Here is a 27,890-nt window from a genome sequence, read left to right as displayed (position 1 = left end):
ATCATGGGTTCATGCTCAGGTACACTAAAGGCACCCAAGTGCAATAGAATACAACAGAATAGAACAGAAAGCCTTTATTGTCATTGTGCAATGAAATTAAGACGCTGCTCCTGAACAGTGTAATTCATTCAAACTGTGGCATCAGTTCCATTCATGACCACCGTCACCATGTAACCAGCACTTTGGTGTGCCGACACACACACACACACACACACACTTTTAAACATTATTTATAGGGCCGGGCGTCAAAATTCGGTACCTTAATGGCACCTTGAACGCCTCGCTCCTCCATATTGTGGAGGCAGGAGGTGTCAGTTTTGATCGGCTCAAAACGTCATTAACAAGCATGCCGCCGCCAAACGCAGCTCACCTGCTGTCGCAAAAATGGAAACGCAGGTGAAAAAAAGCCGAGACGTGAGTTTTTCTGTGTGTGTGTGTGTGTGTGTGTGTGTGTGTGTGTGTGTGTGTGTGTGTGAAAGAGAGCTGAGGGGAAAAGCAAGGTGAGAACCAGCTTGAGTAAAAACACTAAAAGCTGCTTCTGCCATCCAAATGAATTGTGTTGCAGTAACTCAACACTGACAGAAAATATCAGCTGCAAGTATTTCAAAAACCTTCATCTGTCCAACTCTCATGCACACACACACACACACTCACACACACACAGAGACACACACACACACACTCACAGTCACATCCTGCCAAATCCCACTCTCTGTTTTAAAAAAGGAACCCAAAGTGGGGCTGTGCGCTCAGACTCTCAGACCGTGAGGAGTGTGAAGCGTCAGATGTCCCACGCCCGCCCACACGGCGGCCTCTCCCCCCCCCGCCGGGCAGCACCGCCTCCGTGGGCCGAGAGCGCCCGGCGGGCCGTCAGCGTGACTGGACATCTGAGCGTTACTACCGAGCACGCACGATTACAGCTTCTTCTTCTGCGCTGCGGGCGGATGAGGAGCCCACACACACACACACACACACACACACACACACACACACACACACACAGTCTTACATCTACATATCTGCTGCTGTGATCCTGACAAACGAGGATTTAGAGACAGAAAACCTGACGTGCGGGTGCAGCTGTTACATAAATCCGGCTTGTAGCGTCAAAATTCTGTTTCTAAAATAAATTTCTAAATAATATAAATTTCTAATCAAAATGACGCCGCAACTGATATTTTTTTATCGTTCGTCAGACGTGCAAGTGACTACATTAACACAAGTTTACCAGTCAGTGTTTTTACTTGGGTCCATCTTCTGCTTCGAGTTTTGTCCTTCGCATTTTAAAATCGACGACAAACTACGGAACCTTTCACAATAAAATGAACACCTATGCAGAAGAAGATGAGAAGAGGAACCTGCTTCTACTTTGTTGGTTCTACTTTTTGTCATTTTCCAGATTTCACAATAAAAGCTGCATGTAAGAGCCATGAAAAGGGGGGCAGGATACAAATAAGCTTTGCTTCCTCCTGTCCCCCCTCGAGCCTTTTTTGTTGTCTTTCTTCTGTGTCTTGTTTTTCCTTTAATCTCTTTTTTGCTGTGTATAGACCCTGTGTCATGTGATTGTTGTTGTTTTTTTTGCGAAAATGAGGGGAGCGTTAAGGGGAGGAGGGGCTGAATCTGAGGTGGGAGGGGCTGAGTCTGAGGTGGGCGTGGCTTAGAGGAGGGGCTGAGTCTGATGTGGGCGGGGCTTGGAGGAGGGGCTGGACCTCCTTTTTTTGATTAGCTGAGTAATTATGAAGTCTATTTAGTGTACTAAAGTCTCAAAAATGAAACCTCAAAAATGAAGTCTTCCTCAGTCTGACTAGCAACCCAAAACAAAAACCCCAGAGAAATACTTTTGTAATGATTTTAACACAGAATGGTGAGTAAATTTCATATTTGTGGAGCTGTAACCAGCCAGCGTTTGGGATTTTCACCTGATAAACGAGCAGACGGGTAATCTGATCATCAAAATTAGACGCAGAGCTAATCAGCACTAAATTGAACCATCTCTCATCCTGCACTCTAACCAGCGCCTCCATGTGACCAAAAAAAATAATAATAATATAATCTCTTTACTGTATTACTGCAGACGGCACTGCTGGACTCTGTGCAGAAGCTTGTAAGTTCCTTTTGGCTCCTAATGAAATCACTTCAAATCAATATTTCCTGTCGACTGATTCACGTCTTCGGTAAGCCGCCGTGTAATCAGCGCTTTGCGTCACCGTGTTGAAAAGGCCCGGTGGGGCTTATTTTCCCGTAACGAGCCCGCGCACGCCTCCCGCCTCCCGACTCCTCGTCACTTCCAGCAGCTGAACATGAGAAAGACCTGATTTCCTCCTCGGCTGGATTCTGGTTTGGGGACGCAGCCAAAGTGCAGGAGAAAAGTTTTACGTCTGCACTGACTTCATGTGAGCCAACTCCTCTGACTGACCTCCAGAGCAGCAGTGCAGCTCCTCTGCAGCTGCAGACACCAGACACAGTGTGAACTTTACTCTGCATGGATACTGGATGAACGTGTCGACAGGAATCAGAGTTGAATTTTAAGCTTTTGAAGATAAATTTTAACATTTAAAGGCAGAATGAGCAGGATTTTCCTAAAAAAAATAATGTACAGACAAAACGGCTCCTCTCCATCATGACAGTGAGCCACTAGCAGTGTGTGTTGGTGTGTGTGTGTCTGTGTGTGTTGGTGTCAAGTTAAGTCAATTTTATTTATATAGCCCCCAATATCACAAATTACAAATCTGCCTCAAGGGGCTTTACAGGAAAACAACATCCTCTGTCTCTTAGACCCTCACATCGGATGAGGAACAACTCCCTAAAAAACTGGTGTGTGTGTGTGTGTGTATGTGTGTGTTGGTGTGTGTGTGTGTGTGTGTGTGTGTCTGCAGAGACTCTGCCCTCTGCCTGGATTTTCTTGTTTTGCTGAGCTCGGGACTCTTCTGGGCGTCGGCCTTTAGGCAGCAGGTGTGCAGCTCCCAGCCAATCACAGCGCAGCACGGTGCCAGATCGATCACACCACGTCCAATAGGAAGCCACGAAAATCACAGACACGGAAAAAAAGGAAATCTAGCGAGGAGAAACGGCGAGCAAACAAAACTTGCTCCACGACGAGAGTGAATCTGGGGTTTGGCGTTCACCCGCTGGCGAGCGCTGAGGGAGAGGAGGAGGATGAAGAGCGACGCCACGTTGGCATGTTTTTTCCTAGGACAGCGACGTTACATTTCACTCTGTTGCCATCCTAGCAAAGGAAAACTGGCTGCTGGCGGTCAGCGGAGCCAGGGAGGAGGGGCAAACTTTGAACACTGAACAGCAAAAACAAATCCTCATGTACATGTCCAGCTTTGTAAGACCTTCAGGACATACATTTTTATAAATATTTAAGACTGATTTCAGAATAAAATACCTTTCTTTTTTCAAATCATCACTGTAGGTGAGTCTAACAGTAAGAGCCGTGTTATTGGTCCAAACACAGTGTTCAGTTCACTGCAAAAACTCAAAATCTTACCAAGATTATTTGTCTTATTTCAAGTCAAAAATGTCTTATTTCTAGTCAAAATATCTCATTACACTTAAAATAAGACATGATCACCTCAGAAGTAACTTGTTTTTAGACAATTTTCACTTGTTTCAAGTGAAAATTCACTTGAAACAAGTGAAAATTTGCTTGTTTCATTGGCAAAATTTGCCAGTGGAAAAAGTGAAAATTCACTTGAAATAAGTGAAAATTAGCTTGAAACAAGAAACAAATTTTGCCAATGAAACAAGCAAATTTTCACTTGAAACAAGAGACAATTGTCTAAAAACAAGTTACTTCTGAGGTGATCATGTCTTATTTTAAGTGTAATGAGATATTTTGACTAGTAATAAGACATTTTTGACTTGAAATAAGACAAATAATCTTGGTAAGATTTTGAGTTTTTGTAGTGTTTTAGGTTGGAATATGATGGGTTATGTTATTTTATGGAGTAAATCTAACAAGGAGTTTTTTAAAGAGCTTGGGACAGGTAAATTCAAGATTTATGGTGAGCAGCATGCTTTTAACATTCTGAACTCTACTTTTATGACTGAATTTCAAGACATGTTAAGACTCTGAGGACCTGCAGACGGCCTGACGGTGGGGAAAACGGTAAATGTAAGCAGAGAAAGAATGGATTTAATCAGATTAGGAAAGTATCTGTTGCAAAAGAGCCTTATGTGCAGTGTAAGGAGTTCATTTCAAAGTAAGATCTTCACTATTTGAATAAATCAGGCATCTTTTTCTCAGCTAAAGCAGCATTTACACTGAACGCACGTCGTTTCTCTTGTTCCCAGCGAGCAGCTTTTCTCAGACTGTCTGCACCAAAGTGCCGAACACGTTCATATGAAGGCTGAGCCGACATCTCCTCCAATGAGAGCTGAGATCCTGTCAGCAGCAGTCCAAGACGTTTTAACTCTTAACAGCGTGTGTGTGTGTGTGTGTGTGTGTGTGTGTGTGTGTGTGTGTGTGTGTGACAGATTCTTGTCCCTCTATTGTACTTGGCAGATAAAAAAAAAAAACGTCACCGCTTCTTGCTTCTGATTCATAACGAGCTTACACAACACTTTGGCATATTTTGTCACATTCGGGAGGGAGACACAACAGATTTTCACCGCACAGAAAAACAAGCAGTTCTCCAACGTGATGAGAGGCTGACGTCAAACCCCATCCCGTCCCGTCCCGTCCCGCCCCGTCCCGTCCGGCTGCGCTCACCTCCACACCTCAAACTTCTCCGTTTAGTAAAAAGCTTCTAATTCGGGCTGATTTATTCGTCCATCTGCGCTCCTTCACTGCCCTGCAACATCACAGCCGGCCTGCTGTGCACCGGCCCTGACTCACTCTCACTCTCTCTGTGTGTGTGTGTGTGTGTGTGTGTGAGTGTGTGTGTGAGCGTGTGTGTGTGAGTGTGTGTGTTTGCGAGTGTGTGTGTGTGCCCTCCACACTCTCGGATGTGACAGCAGCTCAGAAAGAGGACTCGAGAGGTCGATGCAGTCGAGGTCTGCAGAGGAGGAGGGCGAGCGAGGAAAAACAGAACAGAGACGCCAAGAGAGGCGACGACATCATCACCATCATCATCACCATCACCATCATCACCATCATCATCACCATCATCATCATGATCACCATCATCATCATCACCATCATCATCATGTACCGCCGCTCGTTTCAGGAACATTTAAATCCGCTGACGGGTCAACAAACAGCTTCTGTTTGAGAGGCTGACTCACCTGAGAGCCTCAGCTCATTATTTTTAATGGACTTCCACTGAATTTTCACTCTTTTCCAGGCAGCAGAGCAGCACCAACAAGGCAACAGGCAGATTAGAGGCAGATTAGAGCCACTTTTTCACTTTTTCATGTCCTGGAACCCCAAACTGACCCTCATGAAGCCCCAACACACACACACATGAACTGATCCTGCCCTCTGAAACAATATTTTGCTTCATGTTCATCATGGAACCGTCCGGGTGCCACAACTCGTCAAACACTGCAAAAACACAAAATCTTACCAAGATTATTTGTCTTATTTCAAGTCAAAAATGTCTTATTTCTAGTCAAAATATCTCATTACACTTAAAATAAGACATGATCACCTCAGAAGTAACTTGTTTTTAGACAATTGTCTCTTGTTTCAAGTGAAAATTTGCTTATTTCATTGGCAAAATTTGTTTCTTGTTTCTAGCTAATTTTCACTTATTTCAAGTGAATTTTCACTTTTTCCACTGGCAAATTTTGCCAATGAAACAAGCAAATTTTCACTTGAAACAAGTGAAAATTGTCTAGAAACAAGTTACTTCTGAGGTGATCATGTCTTATTTTAAGTGTAATGAGATATTTTGACTAGAAATAAGACATTTTTGACTTGAAATAAGACAAATAATCTTGGTAAGATTTTGCGTTTTTGCAGTGAATAAATCCAAAAGTGGTGAGATTAAAACATTGCGTTCAAATAATCTCGCCCACACGTTGGCCGTCATAGTGTATAAGATGTGAATTAAGCCGCTGCAACCTGAGCAAACTCATCCGACGTGATTCCTTCGACAGAAATGAAAACCCACAGAAACAGAGCGCACTGCGAAACGTCTCCATGTTAAAGTCATTCAGCCTCATCTTCAGTGATAAAAATCTTGTTTTCCATCAAACAAGGTGAAAAAAAGAAAAAAATCCTCGCAGTGGGATGAGATAATCCCATTTAATCCAGTGCAGCTTCACTTGTTTCAGTGTAAAAGTGTTGAAACGAGGCAGAATAAAACCAGGGATGCAGAAAATGACACCTGAGTCGAGAAAATTCTGCGATGAACACTGGAAACAAGTGGGATTATCTCATCCCACTGGCAGATTACTCACCTTGTTTGAAGAGAGATTAAGATTAGAGCATAAACATGAGGGTTTGGAGTGTGTGGACTCACATGGAGGCTCCTGAGTTTCTTCCTGCCTCTCTCCAGGCGGCTCAGCAGCCTCGTGTGCCGCGGCTCTCCGCCCGCCGGCTGCAGCAGCCGCTCGTCCACCGACACCGTCTTCCTCAGGGCCGCCCGCTCGCCCCCGGCCCACGCCGCCGCCCCGCCCCCGTCCGCCAGCGGGACGGGGAGGGGGAGGGGGAGGCCCTTCATCCCCCCGCCCCCTCCTCCTCCTCCTGACACGGGGGACAGGTCGGATGTCCAGAAGTCGCGCTGCACAGAGCCTGCACAACAGAAACCAGAGACACCATGCTGTTACTGGACACCACACACACACACACACACACACACACACAAACACACACTGAGCCACGCATGCACACAAACACACACACACACAGTAACTGCAGAGCCCCATAATAAACAGATTAAAGAGGGAGCAACAGGTGGAGAGACACACAGTTACACACACACACACACACACACACACACACTGTAGAAGCCCTGCACGAACAACAGGAAGGTGCATGCACACACACACACACACACACACACGCAAACGTAAGTGCACACACACCATCGGCAGCCAATGAATATTTGATAAACCTGTTGTTTTTTTAATGATTTGCATAATTACAGGCTCTCAGTTTTCAGTTATGTTTTATTATTATAGACGCTGATGATGATGATGATGATGATGATGATGATGAAGATGCACATTATTTATGATATTATACATCATTAGATCCTGTGAATGTTTTCCAACCAAGTCACTTCTAATCATAGATTCTGATGATCACCTGCAAAGGTTTTCCACCAAAACAAATATTGATAATCACTCAGGTCTGAACGTGCAGATAATAAAGTTATTATGGACTTTTATTGTGAAATTTGACCGCTTCAATAATATATGAACTGTTGTTGTTTTTTTTTTTATTTGTCGTCTTTACATGTTGTACACACTGCTTCCAGGAAACACACACACACACACACACAAATTCCAGATAAAAGCTCAAGTCAGAAGCAGCAAAAAGGTCAGAGAGAGGCTGAATTGACTTTAAAAAGTCAAATCTAAAAGTCTAATTTCACCGCAGCGCTTTGCATCTGCTTCCTCGAGGTGCCACACACACACACACACACACACACACACACACACACACACACACACACACACACACACACACACTCCCTCAGCCCGTTTACTCTCAGCGCTCCTTAAGGCGAGGCCGCTCACATTCCCATTCTTTTAGAGAGAGGCTCTGTGTGTGTGTGTGTGTGTGTGTGTGTGTCTCTCAGGTTTCCAGCTGAACCCGAGCGGTCTACCTGAGCTCTCACATTGTGTTTATTAAAACTGCATGAGGAGCCGCGCAGATGAAAGAAGAAGAGGATCTCCTGCAAACGGCGGCGGCTCAGAATATCATCATGAAATAAAACAAAGGAAAACGAGAGAAAAATAAACATCTAAGACTCAAAATGTGACCCGAGACGCGGTCAGGGCGGAGAGGGAGAGAGGTTCAGTTTTTTAAAAGCTGTCATTTATAAAACAATACAAAAAAAATACACCAAAAATACACCAAAAATACAAAATTCACACTGAAAAATAAAGCTTTTCTTCTTCTCCTATCACACTGTGCTGATTCCAGAACAGCGCCACCGTGGACTGTGCCGGTACTGCACTCACATCAGAAAACTGTTTTTTTTTTTTCTTTTTTTTCCCAGCCACTTAACCTGCAGTTCAAATAAATCGCTTTGGAATACAAGTAAATTTAATCCATTGGTTTATATTTTTGCTCTTTTAATGAGAAATAAATGAAGTTTGTGTGGTTTACTGCAGTCTCATGTAACCGGGAACAACAAAAAAAACTTAATATAATATAAACTTTTAAAGAGAAAAGAGAGAAAATTTTGGACAAAAATTTAATAATTATGCTCAGTTTTGTCAGTCTGTGTTATTTTAGTGAAAATGATGGAGCTACTGACTGTTCTGGGCAACGTCCTGTGCGGCGCTGGAGTTTACGTGACGCCCCTGAATGCAACACGGAGGCTGTTTCAGACTTTAAAATGTGACCCGGTGATGGAGGACGAGCAAAACCCGGGGCTCGGCTCGGGTCCAGACAAAAATATACAGCTCCGATCCGCACTCCACCCTCCACACGCCACCTACCAAACCAACTTCACCGTTTGGCATTTCAATATTTAAGCTGCAAAATTTCCCCTACAAGGAAACAACAACAAAAAAACCAACAATAATTATCAGTTATAAGCAGTAAAAATTCAAAAACATCCATTAAATTGCGTCCCTCCCTGCACTCAGAGAATAAAGGTTATGAAAACAGACCCAGAGCCTCACATCAGCCAATAAAACACTAATTAACAGCTAATTAAAAAAAAAAAAAAAATTAACCTTTACTTTCTCTCTCCATCTCTCTCTCTGTGACCAGCGACTCCACCGCGGCAACAGTTGCCACGGAAACGGTCCTCACAGCCCGCTCTGTTGCCGTGCGACGGGTTTCTGCTGTTTCTGCTGGTTTTTTAATTTTTTTTTTTTTTTTTTTATACTGTTCTTGTGTCAGGAAATTCAGACATTACATCCAAATCGTATCATTTTGTGCATATTTCATGTGTCCTGTTCTTAATGGACAAACATCGGCACTTTTTTTTGTGTGTGTATTTGTGCTTTTACACCCTTCACCCACACAGTAAAATAATAATAATAAAAATAATAATAATAATAAAATAAAGTAAAATAACAGCAAATCCATCTCCTCCTTGATGTACTCATGTACAAACAACTGTGACTATAATAATAATAATAGTAACAATAAATAACAACAACAATAATAACAATAAGAATAATAAATGCAGTAAAAAAGTGATATTAATAATAGCAAAAAATTAAAACAAAACAAACAAAAAAAATAGTATTAGATTAGATTACCTGTTTTTAAATTTCCTGTTGACCTTCATTTCACCGGGGAACGCCGACAGTCGCACCGAGCCGACCAGTGTGACCAGTCAACAACCGGTGCTCCTTGTGTTTTAATCATTTTTAATAATTACTTTTAATTCACATTTAGGTCTACTCTCGGTGCCAAAAAGGTAAATCAGCCCTGGGATGCCTTGCCTGAGGGTTTCAAGTCACATTTGTGTAAAGCTGCTCTTCATTCTTAAATCCAGGGCTTTTATTTTGACGTGGCGCCGCAGCCATAAAACAACAGCATTTTGACTTTGAATATTCGCTCAATATAAATGTGATGGAGCTTCAATGAGGCAAACGCACAACGTGGACGTGACACTGTCCTGCTATGTGGAATAAAAAAAAGTTTTTCCTAACTTTGGAGGTTGTTAAGGGGAAATTTAAGGGGAAAAAAATCAGAATGCAAAGGGTTAAAAATGCTCCTTTTCCAGGATTTAGAGGGGTAATTGTCGTTTTACAAACTTGCCATTACATCTCCACACTGTCATCACACCAGTCACACTCGGCTTGTCAGTTTTGTAAAGCATGGTGTGTGTGTGTGTGTGTGTGTGTGCAGTCATGAGCAGGCTCTGTGTGTGTGTGTGTGTATGTGTCTGTCGTACACATAATGAAGTCAAAAACGTGTCGTGGTGCAGCCAAAGACAAAGCTGCTCCTCTCGGTTCCTGAAAAGCTGACATTTACACACACAGAGGCTTTTCTGTGCAGCAGCCGCGATGCGTCTCATGTCTTTTTGTTTTAATGTCTCCGGGCCAAAAAAAAAAAAACAACAACAACAACAACAACAACAACAGCTGTCACACTGAACTCAAACGGTTAGGCAGGGAAAAACACCGGCGGTGTTCAGTCACACAACACCGTCCAGGTAAAATAAGTGTTTTTTAATTTCCTCGGGCCTGGCTGAGCGGTGAACACACACACACACACACACACACACACACACACAAAAGATTAAACTTATCTGGCAGCAGCAGACATTCAGCAGAACTCACCATCTGATGTCATTACCCAGGACGGCTGCTCATGTGTGTGTGTGTGTAAATCGGGCCGGAGTGTGTGAGCCGGTGCTTCAATATGGTTATTCGAGTGTGTTATTGTCACCGGGCCTCATTCGTTTATGTGTGTGCAGAAATGCAACAGGCAAAATTACCACCGGATTAACAATTTCCCATTTTCCGCCGACGTCTCGCTCAGGTGGGACGCTCAGGTGGGACGCTCAGGGTGGGACGCTCAGGGTGGGACGTTCAGGTGGGACGCTCAGGTGGTTTGGGTGTTTACGTGTAGCGAGGACAAACAGTGTTTTTTGGCATGCGACGTCAGATTTCCTCTGTTCACCGGCGGCAACATGGAGGACTTGGCTAAAATCATGCTGCTTTTAAGCTGCACTGACGGGACTTTTTATTCGCTCACCTAAAGGATTATTAGGAACACCTGTTAAATTATCTAATCAACCGATCGCATGGCAGCTGCTTCAGTGCATTTAGGGGTGTGGTCCTGGTCAAGACAACCTCCTGAACTCCAAACTGAATGTCAGAATGGGAAAGAAAGGCGATCTAAGCAGCTTTGAGCGTGGCATGGTTGTCGGTGCCAGATGGGCTGGTCTGAATATTTCACAATCTGCTTAGCTACTGGGATTTTCACGCACAACCATTTCTAGGGTTTACAAAAAAAACGGTCTGAAAAAGGAAAAACATCCGGCATGCGGCAGTCCTGTGGGCGAAAATGCCTCGTTGATGCTCGAGGTCAGAGGAGAACAGGCCGACTGACTCAAGCTGATGAAAGATCAACGTCGACTCAAATAACCTCTCGTCACAAGCGAGGTGTGCAGCAAAGCATTTGTGAAGCCGCAGCACGCACAACCTTGAGGCGGATGGATGGGCTACACCAGCAGAGGACCCCACCGGGTACCACTCATCTCCACTGAAAACAGGAAAATGAGGCTACAGTTTGCACGAGCTCACCACAATCGGACGGTTGACGACTGGAAAAACGTCGCCTGGTCTGATGAGTCTCGATTTCTGTTGAGACATTCAGATGGTGGAGTCAGACTTTGGCGTAAACAGAATGAGAGCATGGATCCGTCATGTCGGATGGTGGTGGTGGTGTAATGGTGTGAGGGATGTTTTCTTGGCACACTTTAGGCCCCTGAGTACCGATTGGGCATCATTTAACCCTCGTATGACCCCTGAACATTTTTGTCCATTTTCAAAATTCAAAACTCCCTCACAGACAATCACCATCCTCACCAGAGTTGATTTTTGGTGAGGGGGTGTCATTCTGGGTGAAATTTCAAAATCTCAACTTTCAGCACAAAAATCCATTTTTTGACCCTGTAATGCATTTTTATCACATCCATGACCCTTCATGGACAAAAATGTCCACCTGTCATTTATCCAGTTGTTATTGTTGCTATTTGTACTTATTATCCTCAAAATCTTTGAAGTGACTCATATGGAGTTACACTAAGTCACTTTTGACATGGATTTCAAGATTTTAACCCCTTCCAGGCCACAGCCTACCTGAGCATTGTTTCTGACCATGTCCATCCCTTTATGACCACCGTGTACCCATCCTCTGATGGCTACTTCCAGCGGGATAACGCACCATGTCAAAAAGCTCCAATCATTTCAAACCGGTTTCTTGAACATGACAATGAGTTCACTGGACTAAAATGGCCCCCACAGTCACCAGATCTCAACCCAATAGAACATCTTTGGGATGTGGTGGAACGGGAGCTTCGTGCCCGGGATGACCATCCCACAAACTCCATCACCTGCAAGATGCCATCCTGTCAAGATGGGCCAACATTTCTAGAGAATGCTTCCAGCACCTTGTTGAATCAATGCCACGAAGAACTGAGGCAGTTGTGAAGGCGAAAGGGGGTCAAACCTGGTATCGGTATGGTGTTCCTGATAATCCTTTAGGTGAGTGTATGTTTACACATTATAACGCAGTTACATATCCAGTATGCCGAGGGACAGAGGGATGGATGTCACCGCCATGTGCTCCCATGGCAGAGACGCCGCCGCCAACATCGCCGGTTCTGGACCAAGACCAAGTTTTTTTCCAGGCTTCTGATTGGTCAGGGGTTTACATCGCTGCCTGCTGGTTTGGCATGAGATTTTTTTAAAATCAAGTTTACGTGGATGGGATTTTTTTAAAACAACGAAGGCAACAAATGTTTTTAAGAATACTTTGACAATGGATCACCTTCTCTTTTTGAAAAATAATCGTGTTGGCAGATACTTTCCAAGGAGAAGGGGACTCCCCGGACAGGTTCAGGACATGCCCTGACACAGTTATACTCACCCTGGTTTATACTCCATTTTTAAAAATCATCTTTTACTCACACAAACCTAATCTCTGGCTAAAATCATTTAACGATCTTGATTAATTGGGTTATTCACTGTTAGCGTTCACTGCTTTTTATCTAGGAGCAGCTTCCACAGTTTAACTTCCGGATCTCAACTGGTGGAAAAGAAACATCTGGTAACCACCTGCGGGATCATCTCATCCGCCGGTAGATTGTTTACCGAATGTTTCGAACGGTTGATGATTTTTCAGTTTCTCTGCCGTCACTCCAACGTTTTTCACGTTCATTCATTTTCCAGATTTCTTCTGGAGACGAGCGCTCAGCGGGCGGAGGGCAGGGAAACACCGTCACCAGTCGATTGCAGGGTTAGGTTCGGGTTACACACACTCTCACACACACATTCACACCTAGAAGCAGTTTAGTGTCTCCAGTTTACCTGTCTGGCATGCATCTCTGGACTCCGGAGAACGTTCTGTGTGGAGAACGTGCAAAATACCGCGCAGAAAGTAGAGGAAAGAAGAAGAACCAAACAAACATCCGAGGAAAGGGTTCTCAAATTTGAATCAAATTTGGGAGTCTATTTTCTCCATGTTGTTCCTCCCTCCTCTCCTTCACACTCTTTCACAAAACATCCTGTTACCGAACACCGTGCCGTTCTGTTGTCTGTTCCTTCAGCTACCGTCTTTCATGTCCAAACTGGGGCTGAAAGTGGATAAACGCTCAAAACAACCTCCTAAAAAAGCGTTTTAACCGATTACGTTTCATTTGGAAGTTTGTTTTCGAGCCTCGGTTTGAGGAACACACCGCAGCGAACAGGGTGAGTGAGTTCTTCCTCGTCTTTATATCACACACCGACACGTGCAGCCCAGAGCACTGACAGGTTTCTTCCTTTTAGCACTGAACATGAGACTAAGTGACTCGGGAGCACAGGTTTTTTTTTTTTTCCTCATTGCGATTACCGGAGAAAAATTTCACATTCACCTCTATAATTTGTACCAAATGGATGGCGACAGTCTGGGAAAGGAAATGCATTATATGATATATTTCATTATATTTCTCTGCACGGCTCTGCTTTTGAATCTTACTGACTCCAGGTCTTAGTCACCTTAGAAAAGGAAGCAAGACGGCAAAGACCTTTGAAAAAGACGAGTTCTCATCGCCTTCAGAGACTTTACAGCAAGAATAAATCTAACACTCAATGACCGTTCACAGCCTTAGGGTTTTTTTTTTTTTCACGTTTTATAATCCAGGTTGACTGACGACTGGAAGCTGCACGACTCTGTTTTATTCCCTCACTCAGTTTTATAAATGTTTTTTTGTTCCTGGGCGTTGAGAGGAAGCTCTTAGTGACCGATTAGAGAAAAGAGTGAATGGAATTTAAAAAAAATAAGTCATCACTGAGTGTTTGACCCGACTTGACTCTCCCCACACACACTCTGAGACTTACTTCAGAGGCTCATGAAAGCCTAAAACGCCTGCGCTTCATCGTGTTTGACAGGCTGAGTGAACGAGACGAGGACGGATGGACGGACAGACGGACGGACTGCGCTCACACAAAGAGAGAGAGAGAGCGAGGGAGGCAGCGGCGTCACGAAACGTCACGAAATGGAGAGGAAACAGACAAATAAGCATTAGAGGATTCACAGTCCACAGTGAGTCAGCAGTAGGCGGGTTTCCATCCACGTGTTTTTATTCGCAGTTTCAATTTGCGCATTGAAAACCTGAATGGAAACTAGAGCTGGGAATCTTTGGCCACTTAACGATTCCATTACGATTATGACGGCAACGATGCAATTATAAAGCGATTATCGATGCATCTCGATGTATATTTTTGTGATTGTCATTAAATCATTTTTTGCATCATTTTTCAGACAATTTGTTTTTTTACTGTGCGACAACTAAAACAAGCTGTATTTGTAGTGAACTATGATTAAAAAGAACGCTAAATAATTAATTTACTGTTATTTACTGTGATTTCGTGTTGCCAAAATATTTCAGTGTTGTGTGACATAACTTCCACACTGTTTGGCTCTTATCCAGCTCTTTGGTCCCTTCCTCTTCATAAAATCTGAAATGTTTCCAAACACTCGCTTTTAATGCAGAGGGAGCCGGTCTAATGTTTCTTTCAGCTTCAGTTCTTCACCTGATTGTTTTCTGTTGTGTGTGTCCTGTAACTGCCCGGCTGGACGCTGCTCATATACTTCAGTTCTGCATTTTTTAATCATTTTATAAGCATCGATAATTGACATTAATGCATCAATGCCGATGCATCTTAAAATCGATTTTTTCTCTCACCTCTAATGGAAACACTGAAAACTTGGAAAAAAAAGTCAGTGTATGGATAAAAGGAAAATGCGAATAAGTTGCTATGGAAACAGGTTTAGCCAATAAACGGCGGCGTTCATCATCATGGGACTTCCGCTCCACCGCACAGAGGAAAAACGGACTCGCACTTTTCTTGAACTGATTAAAGAAAACAATTTTAATGAAAAACAGCAGAGCTTTGATTTTTGACCGAGGTGCCTGTAACACGTCGTCGCGCTGCGCCCTCTTCCTCTGCAGTGCTGTAATAATGTCACCCGGCTGGAGAATTAGCGCCACCTAGTGCTCACCTCGATGAACCGACTCCAGATATCCGCATGACAGAAGTGGATGGAAACGCGCAGAAATTCACATTTTGTTTTGTCGATTTCCTGAAAATTCGGTTAAAATTTGCGATACATTTGGATGGAAACCCGACTGGTGTCACTGGCCTGACTGGAGAAAATCCAGAGGGATGCTGGGACATATTTCAGGGTAAATAAACATATTTGAACATGAATTAGGTACCGTTAGAAAACAGCTGAGTCCAAGGAGGGCTGTGCAATTTCTCAAATCCCGATATAGGTCATTTAATATCCCGATGACAATATATAATCACAATATAGCACATTTTCAGTAAATCACATGAATGAACGGTGTACAGAAAATGAATCTCTGTTTATTTGGAGCTCTGGAAATCTTCCGTTCAGCCGTAAACAAAATATAAAATGTGTAAAATAGAAATGTGATGGTGGAAGGAGTCTGTTGACAATCTGCTGCTGGTGCATTTTTTTCCCAGGCAACAATAGAGCCCGTAAACGCACCATTTCCTTGGCCGGTTACCCGGGCCATTTATCATTCTGTGAAAACGCCACCGCAGGTGTGGCTCCTGCAGAGGGCGCCGCCGGGGCTTCCTGTCGCCGCCGTCGTCTGCATGGACTTGGTGTTTTTATGTGACTTGGTTTTTAGTGATCTCTACTTAATCTTGATTTATCATGTTTTTATGACTTTTTTCTTTTTTTGTTATGTGATATACTCTACTCACAAAAAGTTAGGGATATTTGGCTTTTGGGTTAAATTTATGGAAAATGTAAAAAGTTCACGCTACAGTGATATTATATCATGAAAGTAGGGCATTTAAGTAGAAGCATACACTGGTGATTTCCTCATCTCAAACAATTTCTTGAAACAAAAGCCAACAACAGTGGTGGATATACCACAACAAAAAATGTCAGTGTCAATAACTTGTCCTGTGCCCTTGAGCATCAATTACAGCTTGACAGCGACGTCTCATGCTGTTCACAAGTCGACTTATTGTCTGCTGAGGCATGGCATCCCACTCTTCTTGAAGGGCGGCCCTCAGGACATTGAGGTTCTGGGGTACAGAGCTCCGAGCCTCTACACGGCCACTCAGCTGATCCCATAGGTTTTCTATGGGATTCAGGTCTGAGAAAGTGCAGGCCACTCCATCTGAGGTACCCCAGTCTCCAGCAGCCGTTCCCTAATGATACGACCTCGATGAGCTGGAGCATCAAACACCTGATGTGAATTTTGCCGTTAAACTCCTTGTTAGAGAACAGCAACTTGTGCAAAAAGTACTGAAACATTGAACAGTTGGACATGTGCATTCAAAAGTTTACAGAAGGTCACATTAAGTTCACCTGTAAAGGTTAGAATGCATTTTAGGTTCATCCTGAAATTTCACCCGAAAGCCGAATATCCCTAACTTTTTGTGAGTAGTGTATGTGATAATAAAACCTCATGTAAGGTGAAGGTCTTTCCTTGCATGTGGGGGTTTGAAACAATCGAGAACCCGTTCCAGTCGGTTCGATCCATCGTCATCGTCATGACTGTCCATCGACACGATGGACAGTCATGAGAGACGGAAGCGAAAGTCCAAAGTGAGGCTTCATTTCTCAAAAAAAAAAATGATGCAAAGTGCAGCATCTGTCCCACTGTGGAAGCAGCAGCGACATATTGAAGCCTTTCAAACATCAGGAGTCACATGTGCTCGACGCTCTTCGCTCATCTTTTAAAGGAAAAGTGTTGTTTTCTAATTTCAGCTCAGAGATCTGGGATCCACGTTCATTTGTTAAAACTCAGAGACTTCAACAAAACAGAGCATTTTTATTATTTTTTGAGCGTGTCCTCCTCCCAAACACCTCTTGTTGTTTAATATTGTTGGTCATCGAAGCCGTACCTGAAGTGGCCTGTCACTGACGTGCATCTTGTTCAGCGTTCAGAGTCTACTTTTAATCCACAGGAAGGAATCGATAAGGGAATCAATAAAGAATTGAATCGATAATGGCAAAATCTTATCAATTCCCATCCATAATTAGGGGCATGCACAGCAGAGTAAAATTAAAAAAAAAAAAAAAATTATTTACACAAAAATGAGCAGAGGCCTTCAATTTTGACAAACGTCCAGCAGGTGGAGAGGCTGGAGGAGAGCACAGGCATGTAAAAATGTATGTATGTAAAAAAAAAAAAAAAAAAAATCATGACCTGCAGATTCATTAATCTGATGTGAGATGTGGCCCATGTCATTATAATATTAATACTTTGTTTTGGTTTTTGGCCGCTTTTCTGACAAAGGGAAACCATTTCAAGACTCAAATCATCATTTTCTAATTATTTTCCCCTCTCTAGGCCAAACGATTGGCTGATCCGTTGATAAAATAATGAAAAAGGTGAAACGATAATGAATATTAATCGTTAGTTTGAGCTGCAGTGTGTCCAGCAGCACCAAACGCAGAGTGTGTGTGTGTGTGTGTGTGTGTGTGTGTTCAGTTTCCATCTTCAGTGAATCTGAGCGGCAGAGAGTAAAGTTATTAATGAACTCTCTCTCTCTCTCTCTCTCTCTCTCTCTCTCTCTCTCTCTCTCTCTCTCTCTCTCTCTCTCAGGGCTGCACGAGCACACACAGCTTGCATTACAGCTCCCTCTAGTGGCCAAACACCAGACTTGTCTCTGACTTTACACAGCTCTCCCTAAACAGAGTCAATCACAATGCAAAGCAACTTAAACTCCTGTATCACCAACTCATCATAAAACACGGGGTTTCACACGTTTTCATGACCCAAACCCCTGAAACATTCATTTTAAACTGATTTTGCCTTAAAATAATGAAAAATGACTGATGCATGAAGTAAAATCCTCACTAACAGAAGCAGCCTCACAGCTCAGACGTGTGTGGGTCGACTTTTAAGGAAATGAGCAGATCTAAAGAAGGTGAGGAGTCAAGATCTTGGCACAAAAATCAAAAATGATTAAACAGCCAGGAGAGCAGCGGGAGGATCAGGACAACACAACGCACACACACACACAGACTCAGCAAAATGGGAATAAATGAGATGTAGAAGCTCAAAGATGGAAACACGAGAAAAAAATGAATAAACAAGCCGCTTTCCTGTGTTTCCATTATTTTGTCCAGCCCCTGTATTTTGGCTTTTGCATTAAATCGTTCAGATCAGACAAACACAATCAAAGATTAAAATGTAATGGTAAGATTTTTTTTTGTTATTGCAGCAATTTTTGGCCAATGCACCTCAAAAACAACTGATCTACAGAGGTGGAAGTAATTAATTACATTTGTTCATGTTACTGTAATTAAGTAGTTTTTTTTATGTACTTGTAGTTTTTTTTTTTTTTAAGTTAGTAATTTGACTTTTCCTCCAGTCCATCTTTTGCTTGAGTTTTGACCTTCACTACATTTTAAATCAGATCCATTACAGAGAACAGACAATCAATGACAGACTGTGGAGCCTTTCACAATAAAAGCTCAAGTCAGCAAAGATGAGAACAGGAACCTGCTTCTACTTTGTTGGTTCTATTTTTTTTTTTAAACAATAAAAGCTGCACCGTGAAAAACTGCAGGTGGACGACGGAAGCGAGGAGCATTTAGACTCAGCTGGAAAAAAAAAAAAAAAATGTGGAATAAACATGGAGGGGAAAAAAAAGGCAGCAGCATTTTTGCATAATGCCCCTTTAAAAGCATGTAGTGTGCAGCGTGTTCTCTCCTCCTTTTCTAACTGCATGGAAAAGATCCCAGCTAACACAGTTACTGTTTGGAAAAAGGAGCTCAGTCACTTTTACTGCCAGGACATTTGACATGAGACACTTTGGACTTTTACTGCAGGACATTTTTACTGCACTACTTCTACTTCTACTGCAGTCACATACCAGCAGAGGAACAGTACTTCTACTTCTACTGCAGTCACATACCAGCAGAGGAACAGTACTTCTACTTCTACTGCAGTCACATACCAGCAGAGGAACAGTACTTCTACTTCTACTGCAGTCACATACCAGCAGAGGAGCAGTACTTCTACTTCTACTGCAGTCACATACCAGCAGAGGAACAGTACTTCTACTTCTACTGCAGTCACATACCAGCAGAGGAACAGTACTTCTACTTCTACTGCAGTCACATACCAGCAGAGGAACAGTACTTCTACTTGTACTGTTAAAAGTTATCATAAAAAAAAATGCTCCGTCTGATTTCCAGGAGATTAAAAACACGGGAGCGTCGAAGCGCCGAGCGGCAAAGACGGAGGCTAAATTTACAAAAATGATGCGGTGATGAGTGAGGAGGAGAGGAATGAGGAAGAACTCAGAGAAGAGGAGGAAGAGGAGGAAGAGGAGCGTGGGTGTAATCAGCTCCACAGGAAGCTCGTTAGCATTCTCCAGAAGGGTGGAGCTAAAGGACGATCACACACACACACACACACAAACACAGGAAGCACAACTCCACTGCAGTCTAAACACCACCACCAGTGTGTGTGTGTGTGTGTGTGTGTGTGTTGCCTGCAGCGCTGGGTGTCAGGACCCTCTCTGACACGGCGGCACGTCCGCTGTGCCGGCGACCGTTTTTTATTTTTCAGATTTTTTCAGGGAAATTTTTGACTTGACTTCATGTTCATCCTGCTGCACACACTCATGAGTCTGGAAATATCCTCTTCAGAGTGGATTTGTATTTTTCTGATTCATCATTTAATGCATAAAGTGTGAAAAATAAAGCCCAAGAATTCATTTTATATGAATATGAACAGAGAAAACGAGGACAGTCTCGGCATCTCAGTGAATCAGACAATGTTTGGCTTTTTTGCTTGATAAATTGTTTGTTTGTTTGATTGTTGGAAATGTAATTATTAATTTTCTGACTGTGGACTAATCAGTTAATTGACTAATGGCGTTCACAGACACACACACACACACACACACACACTTCTCTCACTTCCCTCCTTGTCTCAATACTAGAGAGAAAGAACGACAGGAAAAGAAAAAAAATAGAGAGATATAGATATAGATATATATAGAGAGAGAAATCTGCTTTCATTTCATTCCATTCTTTTTCTAAACATCTCAAAGTAATTTTAAACGGTGCAGAAAAATAAAGCTCTGTTCACCACGCGTCTAAAAGATCATTTTTCTTCTTTTTTGCTGAACTTGTTTCCCAAACACAAGTCTGCACAGTAACAATACAATAATAATAACAAAAAAAAACAATGCTGCAACTAATTATTGTCAGTGCTAATTACTTATTTTTTATCTATGAAGTGTGAAAAACTGTAATAAATCACATTGGGAAGTCCTCAGTCTGACCAGCAGGCAAAATACCCAAAGTATTCATTTATTCATTTATTCTATTTCCCTTTTTTATTGACTGTTTTTATTGTTTTAAATTGTGTCTTGTTGCTTTTAATGTCTCTGTAAAGCACTTTGAATTACCTTGTGTTGAACTGTGCTGTATAAATAAACTTGCCTTGCCTTATTAATCATAAAAAACAGACAAAACCAAGTCAAACTTACTGTTATTAAAGTTAAATGTTTGGTAAAACTATGACTCTAATCAAATTCATCATCAATGTTCTGCAGATCAGCTAATTAACTAATTGTTTCACTGCTCCATCATGATGAAACTGAGGCCGGGTTTCGTACCTGCGGCGTTCCAGTGCAGTCCCCCGGGGCTGGCGGCGAGCCGGCGGCGCTTCCTCACGCTGACTCCGCCTCCCAGGGCGCCGTCTCCCGCTGAGGCGGCGGAGGCGAGGGCGGCGGCGTCGGGGGTGGAGGTCAGGAAGGAGGCGTCTCTGCCCAGGACGGAGCTGAGGAGCGAGGCGTCGCTGTGGGCCGGCCTGCGGGGACAGACAGCTCGCCGTCAGGAGAGACCAGACACAGACTTGACTTGATCCTCCTCTGACGTCTCAAAACAACATAAACTCATTATTAACTCAGCAGCAGCCAAAAATACAAAAACTGAGATTATGGACAGCAGAAAACACTGAAGCCGCTTCGCCTTTTCATCCTTTTTTTCAATTTTCTGGACTTTTCTGTCACTTTTACGGCTCGTGTAAATAAAAGTCTTTGGTTCAGTTTGGATTTCGTTCTCCAGTTTCCATGCAAAACACTTTTGCCTGTAAAATTTTGAAATCATAAACGCAGACTGTTGCTGTTTGACTGGTAAAATAAGTGAAAATGTAAATGCACACATACGGAGTACAGTGTAAAAAACAAACAGCGACATCATCCTGCACTGGTGGCTGCAGACTGTAAAACTGCAAACAGCAAAACCTTCAAAAACCTCTCATCCACTTTGTCCTCTCAGATGTTCAGACACTTTTAATTTTTTAGCGAGCCGGTGATGTCGCTGGAAAAAACCGTGGCTCATAAATCAGCATAACTCTGCACGGTCCCGCTTGCTTGTCACTTCACTTTTTATTTATTTCGTCGCGTATCAAACCGCATCGCGGGATAAACACATGCTCTCATCGCCGGCGTGCCAGCCTCGCTTTCCTCTCGCCGTTTCTGCTGAGTCACTGCTGGATTTTTCCTCCCTCTCTCTCTCTCTCTCTCTCTCTCTCTGTCTCTCTCTCTCTCTCTCTCCACACAAGAAACTGTTTGGGGAAGGAAAAAGTCCTTCACAGCCAAAAAAGCCACGAAACTATTTGGAAAAGTGGCAGGCCGAGCCACTTTATGGTTTTGTGTTTGAACATGCAGCCGTATCACGTTGCCGCAGATTTAAAAATAACAGCCATGTATCAATACGGGGCTTTTTTTTTTTATTCCAGCGCCTTGGATCCGCTTTGCCCCGGGAGTCGACGTGGATCACCTTACAGTAAAACTCCCCGTCCTGCAGGTCTGGCCGTGAGTCCCGCGCCTGCGACCCCCTGCAGCTCCTCCTGTCACTTTCACTTTGATTTGCTTTGCTTTTGCAGGATTAGAGATTAGAGACGGGGGGTTTTCCACGTTCTGCATCCACATGACAGCACTGGGAGAAAAAAATCATCCACATGGATCCACGAATACCCATCAAACAACGTGTTATTAGAGTCAATGTGCGCCGTCCAACCTGCAAAAAATATGTTAATCACCACATGAAGAGAGAGAGAGAGAGAGAGAGAGAGAGAGAGAGAGAGAGAGAGAGAGAGAGAGGAGGTGAACTGTAACTGTAAGCCAAAAATCTTCATCTTCCACTGTATAAAACATCCCGTGGTCAATTCTCTATTAAATATCGTGGTGTTATTATGTGGAATAACCATGTACATTTAACTGATTCTTCTTTGTCATTGTCCATATACAAAAAAAAAAACAAACTTAAAAATGCTCTTCTGTTGAAGTTTCTTGATTTAGAAAAATAGAACCACTCTATATTATTTTTTCTTTTTTTTTTAATGTATAAATCATTGTCTATTTGTATTGATGAATTATGATTTTACTTTTTTTTCTTTTTACATGATATTTTCAACTTGAACATTTAATACGTATTTGTGATTTTTGTATTGTGTGTATCTTAACATTAGTATTTTCTTGGGTGTGGTTTTCATATAAGCCTCTATAGGTTTCTAACCACACCTCACACAGATTTTTCTTGTTTTTTCTTGTTTTTTGTTGTTGTTGTTGTTGTTTTATGTGATTCCCCGCCTTTCTCTTTGTATTTGTACATGTGTGAAACAAATAAATGAAATGAAATGAAATGAAAATTGTAATGCACAGCTCTGCATGCAGTGTCTCTGTAGGTCAGGTATAACTTATCCCAAACGGCGCTTTGTCACTCTGAATCGCCCCGACTGGAGTCGTTTCTAGTCGTTTGCTACCTGGACCGCCCCGCAGCGCCCGCCTGTTTGGGGCCTCACTGTCCGGTTTTTAGAAGAACTGCATGTGGTGACTATCAAAAACAAACTTAATTAATCACTTAACGGTGGCATGAGGAATGTCTTGACTTCGACTCCAGGAAAATAAACACTGCTCAAAAATGGCTTCCTTTGGGTGACGTTCCCATGTATTGCAACAAAAATAATAATAATTACAAAAAGGAACAAAACTTTTACGTGAAAGTAGATGTTGGCTGTGGATTGTGGCTGGATTTCAGCTGGAGGTCGGTAAAAACTATGGGTCTGTCTCAATCGAAGGGCTAGATGACTACCAGGTCGCAGCCCACGGTGCCCACGCAGGAGGCGTCCGACGTAGGTGCCGATATCAAGTTTACCGGAACTAAAAGTTTAGTGAATTGGGACGGTGTAGCCTGCGGAGGATTCCTACGTCATTATTATCGAGGCTTCCCGAAGCGCATTCGAGTGATGCAGCGTAAAATGCCGAAGTAGGTTTCGGAGGTGTGTCGGTGAACACCTGTGCATGAAACCAAACGATAAGCAGCTTCAACGCTCTCAAGATGGACAACATCGATTCTGTAGTTTTATGTATTTTATTTTATTGTCTTCGTGAAGATGCAGAAAATTAAGATAATTGTTACACCTCACAAATTGCAACAGAATATCCTAATTAAATTAATTGTACACATGGCTACATTGTAACATACCTGATGCGCTGATGGTTGCTATGGAAACATCAAGCAAAATGCCTATCTAACTCATCTAACTAAACTTGCATTTACAGGCGTTGTTCGGATCCAGTTAACAGCTAAACTGAATCAATGGTGGTAATTATAGGCATGAAAACTTATCAAAACGTCATGATATAAACATGAAGACGGTCTAAAACATGCTTCATAATTCCAGCGATGGTGGCTGATCCAGAAATTCAACTGGACCGAAAGGTACCCTGGGAAGTAGGCTGTGATGTCGGCCGCGAAGCATCGTGGAGGTGTTTCCTGCAAATGAGTCAAAAATAGGCTGGATCTGTCGGACCCCGCACGGTAAAACTGAATTAGGACAGCACTTGTCGTGCCGCCGTGACGTAAGCAGCCTACAAATGCGACCTAGGTAGCGCACAGCCTTTGAATTGGGACAGAGCCTGTGTGCTTCCCACCACCATCCAACTCAAAGTGATTTCAGCCTTATTTAAAGCACCTGTGTCTGGGCGGCGACCAATGAACCCAAAACAAACAGAACTAAACAGAACTAGAGCACACCTTTGTGGTCAAAATAAATCACGAACACCTACACTCATTAAGATGGTTCCTACACCGCATGTCGCCTCTCTGACATGGCGATGGGACGGGTGACGCTTTTCAAAAGCGAACAATGTCAAAAGTCTGCAGTTCCAGATCCCCCCCCAAAACACCGCTGTCATGTGAGCAAAAAAAGGCTGAACCACAGAAAAACTTTTCCGATTTATGCAACAAAAAAAAAAACCCTGCTGTTACTGCTCACCCATAAGCTGTGAATGTGAAAATGTGTATTATATTTTTCTCTCTGTTTTATCCTTCCATCCACACTGAGCCGACGTTTTCCACCTACGGAAACAGAGCTTTTCAAAAACGGTCTCCAAGGTGTGTACATCTGTGTGGAGCCGCCATGTGGACGGAGGAAACTGAGCTTTCTGGAAATGATGACCAACAGTGAGACCATCATGTGATCTAGCAGAGGCGTACGCAATGTGGGACTTTGCTTTTGGAAAACGGACTGAAAAAGTGTGGATGGAAGGGCAAAAAGCCGTTTTTGAATTTCCCCGGCTTCGTTTGGACACGGATTTTTTAAAGTTTTGGAGAAAAGCGATCCGTCACTGTTGTGATGTGAAACCTCTCTGCTCCAATCCTGCTTATTTTCATTTTAAGTTTTATTATCTTTTTTTACTGAGAGAGACAGGAGAACAGAGGGAACAACATGCAGCCGAACACTCAGAGCCACTTATTTCCTAATTTTCATGCTTAAGTTCATATTTACCGTCATTTGACTTCCAGCTGAGGGATTTCACAAACTCTGCCAAACGCCGTCCTCGACTAAAAACCTCCTTATTTTAGGGTAAGGTATCTATTCTCCACTGTAGTCACTCATTTTAAACTCATTTTTCATCGTCAGTGTTGTATTCGCAGACGCGGTCTTTGTGTTTTGCTTTAAAAAAAATAAAGTCAACCAGGTGGTTCAGGTGCTGGAAAACAGGTAAAAAATGAACCGCACGATGAGTTTCTGCCTTCTTTATAGTGACGTTAAAAAATAAATAAATAAAAATTTAAAAAAAAACTCACAGGCTGAAACATCACAATAACGTAAGGATGCTCGAAAACTCAATACAATAAATTTCAATACAATAAAAATGAACCACCGTCTCTAGAAGTGCACGCGCGCAGACCGGAGGCTGGCTTTATTTCACCGTCTTCATTTTCACAATCAGAGGCGGCGTGTGCATTTCCACTCTGCTAAAACACGACTGACTCCACGAGTGGACCATCGGCATGACTTTTTAAATTTGCTAGAATAACTCAGACACCATATTCCTGTATTATTCAGAATATCCTCAATATTCCGGTTGCACACGAGTCATGTGAACACACCGAACCCGGGATTAAGGTCATATTCCAGTTGGAGAATATTCCCAATCAGACACCTGGCATGTGCCTGTTCTAACGGGAATATTGTGCCATGTAAACGCCTTAATCGGAAAATGCCCTGTACCGGAATATTCAGTTACGTCTGTGCATGCTCGATTTGCAATGAATCCTGGGGCGTCTTTGTTGCTATGGTTACTGCAAGCGGGGAGAACGACGTGGCGAACAGCAGCAAGAGCCAGGAGACTGCAGTCTGCCTTCAGCTGATCAGAGACTTCAATATCATGGAGGATATCGAGCTTCTTCTTCTTCGTATTTCCGGCAGACCAGATGCCTATACGCGTACTGCTGCCCCCTGCAGGTTGAGTGTTGCATTACATAAGAGTGTGGAATACGCCGAAACACGGGAACATGCCAAGTAACATGTAAACGGAATATTCCAGTTGCCACAGCGCATATAAACACCTTATTCAGAAAATTACCTTAACCAGAATATTGACCCGAATCAGAATATGGTGTGCATGTAAATGTCGTCAATCACTCATCATGGGGTACCTCGATTTTCCAGCTATTTTCACCATTTTATACCAATCAATATTCAGAAAAGATTAGAAAAAAGAGAAAGTAAGTATAACTTAAAAGGAACAGAGATCTTTAAAAAAAAAAAACAAGATTCAGAACTAAACGATCTGAACAAAGAAACCAAAGAATCCAAGTGAAAAGTTACCTTTAAAAGAACAGTTAAAGCCAGTATGTTAAGGAAATATAATGAAATATGTTAGTTATGTTTGATTGTCATAATCTGAAAGGTATAGTAGCCTATATGTATACTAAAAAAATAATGTTTGAACGGTATAACTTGAATTGGAACTCGGGAAAAAGAATGTGACTGTCTGTGCTGTGGCCGGCAGCGATTTTATTTTATTATATTTTATTTTAATTTAATTTTGTTTTATTTTGTTGTTATTGTTTTAATTTAAGTGCTTTGAAAATTGACTTTTTTGGGGATAAAGGGGAAGATTAAATAAGATTATTCTTCTTTCTGCTCGCTTTCATTCAAGATTTGGGAATGTTGTGTTTATAGTGTATTGTTTTTTGTTTGTTTGTTTGTTTTTTCAATGAATTAAATAAAATAAAATAAATAAATAAATTTTCCAACACAGCGTTCTTCCCTCAGTCCCGTCCTGCTCTGTTCAGAGACACAAGAATGTTTTTTAACGCGTAAAAAAAAAAAAAAAAAAAAAGACAAGACCGACAAAACCTCAAAAGACTAAAAGCTCAACTTGGAGCTCAAGGGGACGCCGGTTCAAACCTGCAGGCTGGAGGCAGGCGAGCGGCTCCTGTCACACACACACACACACACACACACACACACACACACACACACACGCTTCCCACCGCTACATGTGAAAGTTACTGTCACCACACCAGCTTCCATGTGGAAATTCAATATTTCCTTTGTGCTCGTGCTCTCAGTGTCGGCTGCTGGAAACCGGACTCCCTCATTACCATCAAACCGTCGACCGGCTCAAAACATAAAACCCCCCGTACTGAACAAAAAATAATGTCATTAAGATCACATGTCAAAGCTATAATTAACACAATTAGCGCTGAAGCCAAAGTGGGGGCCTCTTTTCATGAAATATCACACGCTCCTGAATGCAAATGAAGGAGCGCTTAGATTTCCTGGACGAGGGGGGAGAAACCATCAATTAATCTAATCAGAGCCCCCGTCCGCCGGCCCCTCGGGTTTAAAAGCTTTCCACGCTGCAAAAAATCTCCACCTCGACATATTCAACCTCATGTTCACCTTTCAAAAATCTTGTTTTCTTCAAACAAGTTTAAAAAAAAAAAAAAAAATCTGTCATTTCACTTGTTTTCCACTGGTGACCAACTTGTGTCCAGAATTTTAATATTGAATTAAATGACATTATCTTGATAAATCTTTATGTTTTTACATTGTTTGAGGAAAAAAACAAGATTTTAACAGCAAATGACTTGTTAGGATGGAGATTTTTTTTTTTTTTTTTTTTTTTTGCAGTGCCGAAGTCGAAGCGGTCGGGCTGACTGACAGTAATTGCAGATCGGCTCATGTTGAGCTTTGTTCCCTAGAAGCTACGAGGAGATTTTAATGGATAAATTCATTTAAAAACGTCATGACAGCACCAATTATGGCCTT

General features: G+C 42.5%; 1 protein-coding gene across 5 annotated transcripts in view; it reads right to left on the bottom strand.

The window, feature by feature from the left end:
- ankfn1a (ankyrin repeat and fibronectin type III domain containing 1a) overlaps positions 1–27,890 on the bottom strand; it is a 212,847-nt gene that overhangs the window by 172,151 nt on the left and 12,806 nt on the right. For all 5 annotated transcript variants that reach the window (XM_030077909.1, XM_030077905.1, XM_030077906.1 and 2 more), the window contains 2 exons: positions 20,929–21,122; positions 6,414–6,685 (listed from right to left, as the gene is read on the bottom strand). In XM_030077909.1, coding sequence (XP_029933769.1) covers positions 6,414–6,685; positions 20,929–21,122 — 466 coding nt within the window. The remainder of the gene's footprint in view (positions 1–6,413; positions 6,686–20,928; positions 21,123–27,890) is intronic.

Source organism: Myripristis murdjan, chromosome 19 (assembly GCF_902150065.1).
Source record: "Myripristis murdjan chromosome 19, fMyrMur1.1, whole genome shotgun sequence".
Lineage (NCBI taxonomy): Eukaryota > Metazoa > Chordata > Actinopteri > Holocentriformes > Holocentridae > Myripristis > Myripristis murdjan.
The sequence above is the reverse complement of the archived record's forward strand: the minus strand, read 5'-3'. Positions and strand labels throughout refer to the sequence as shown.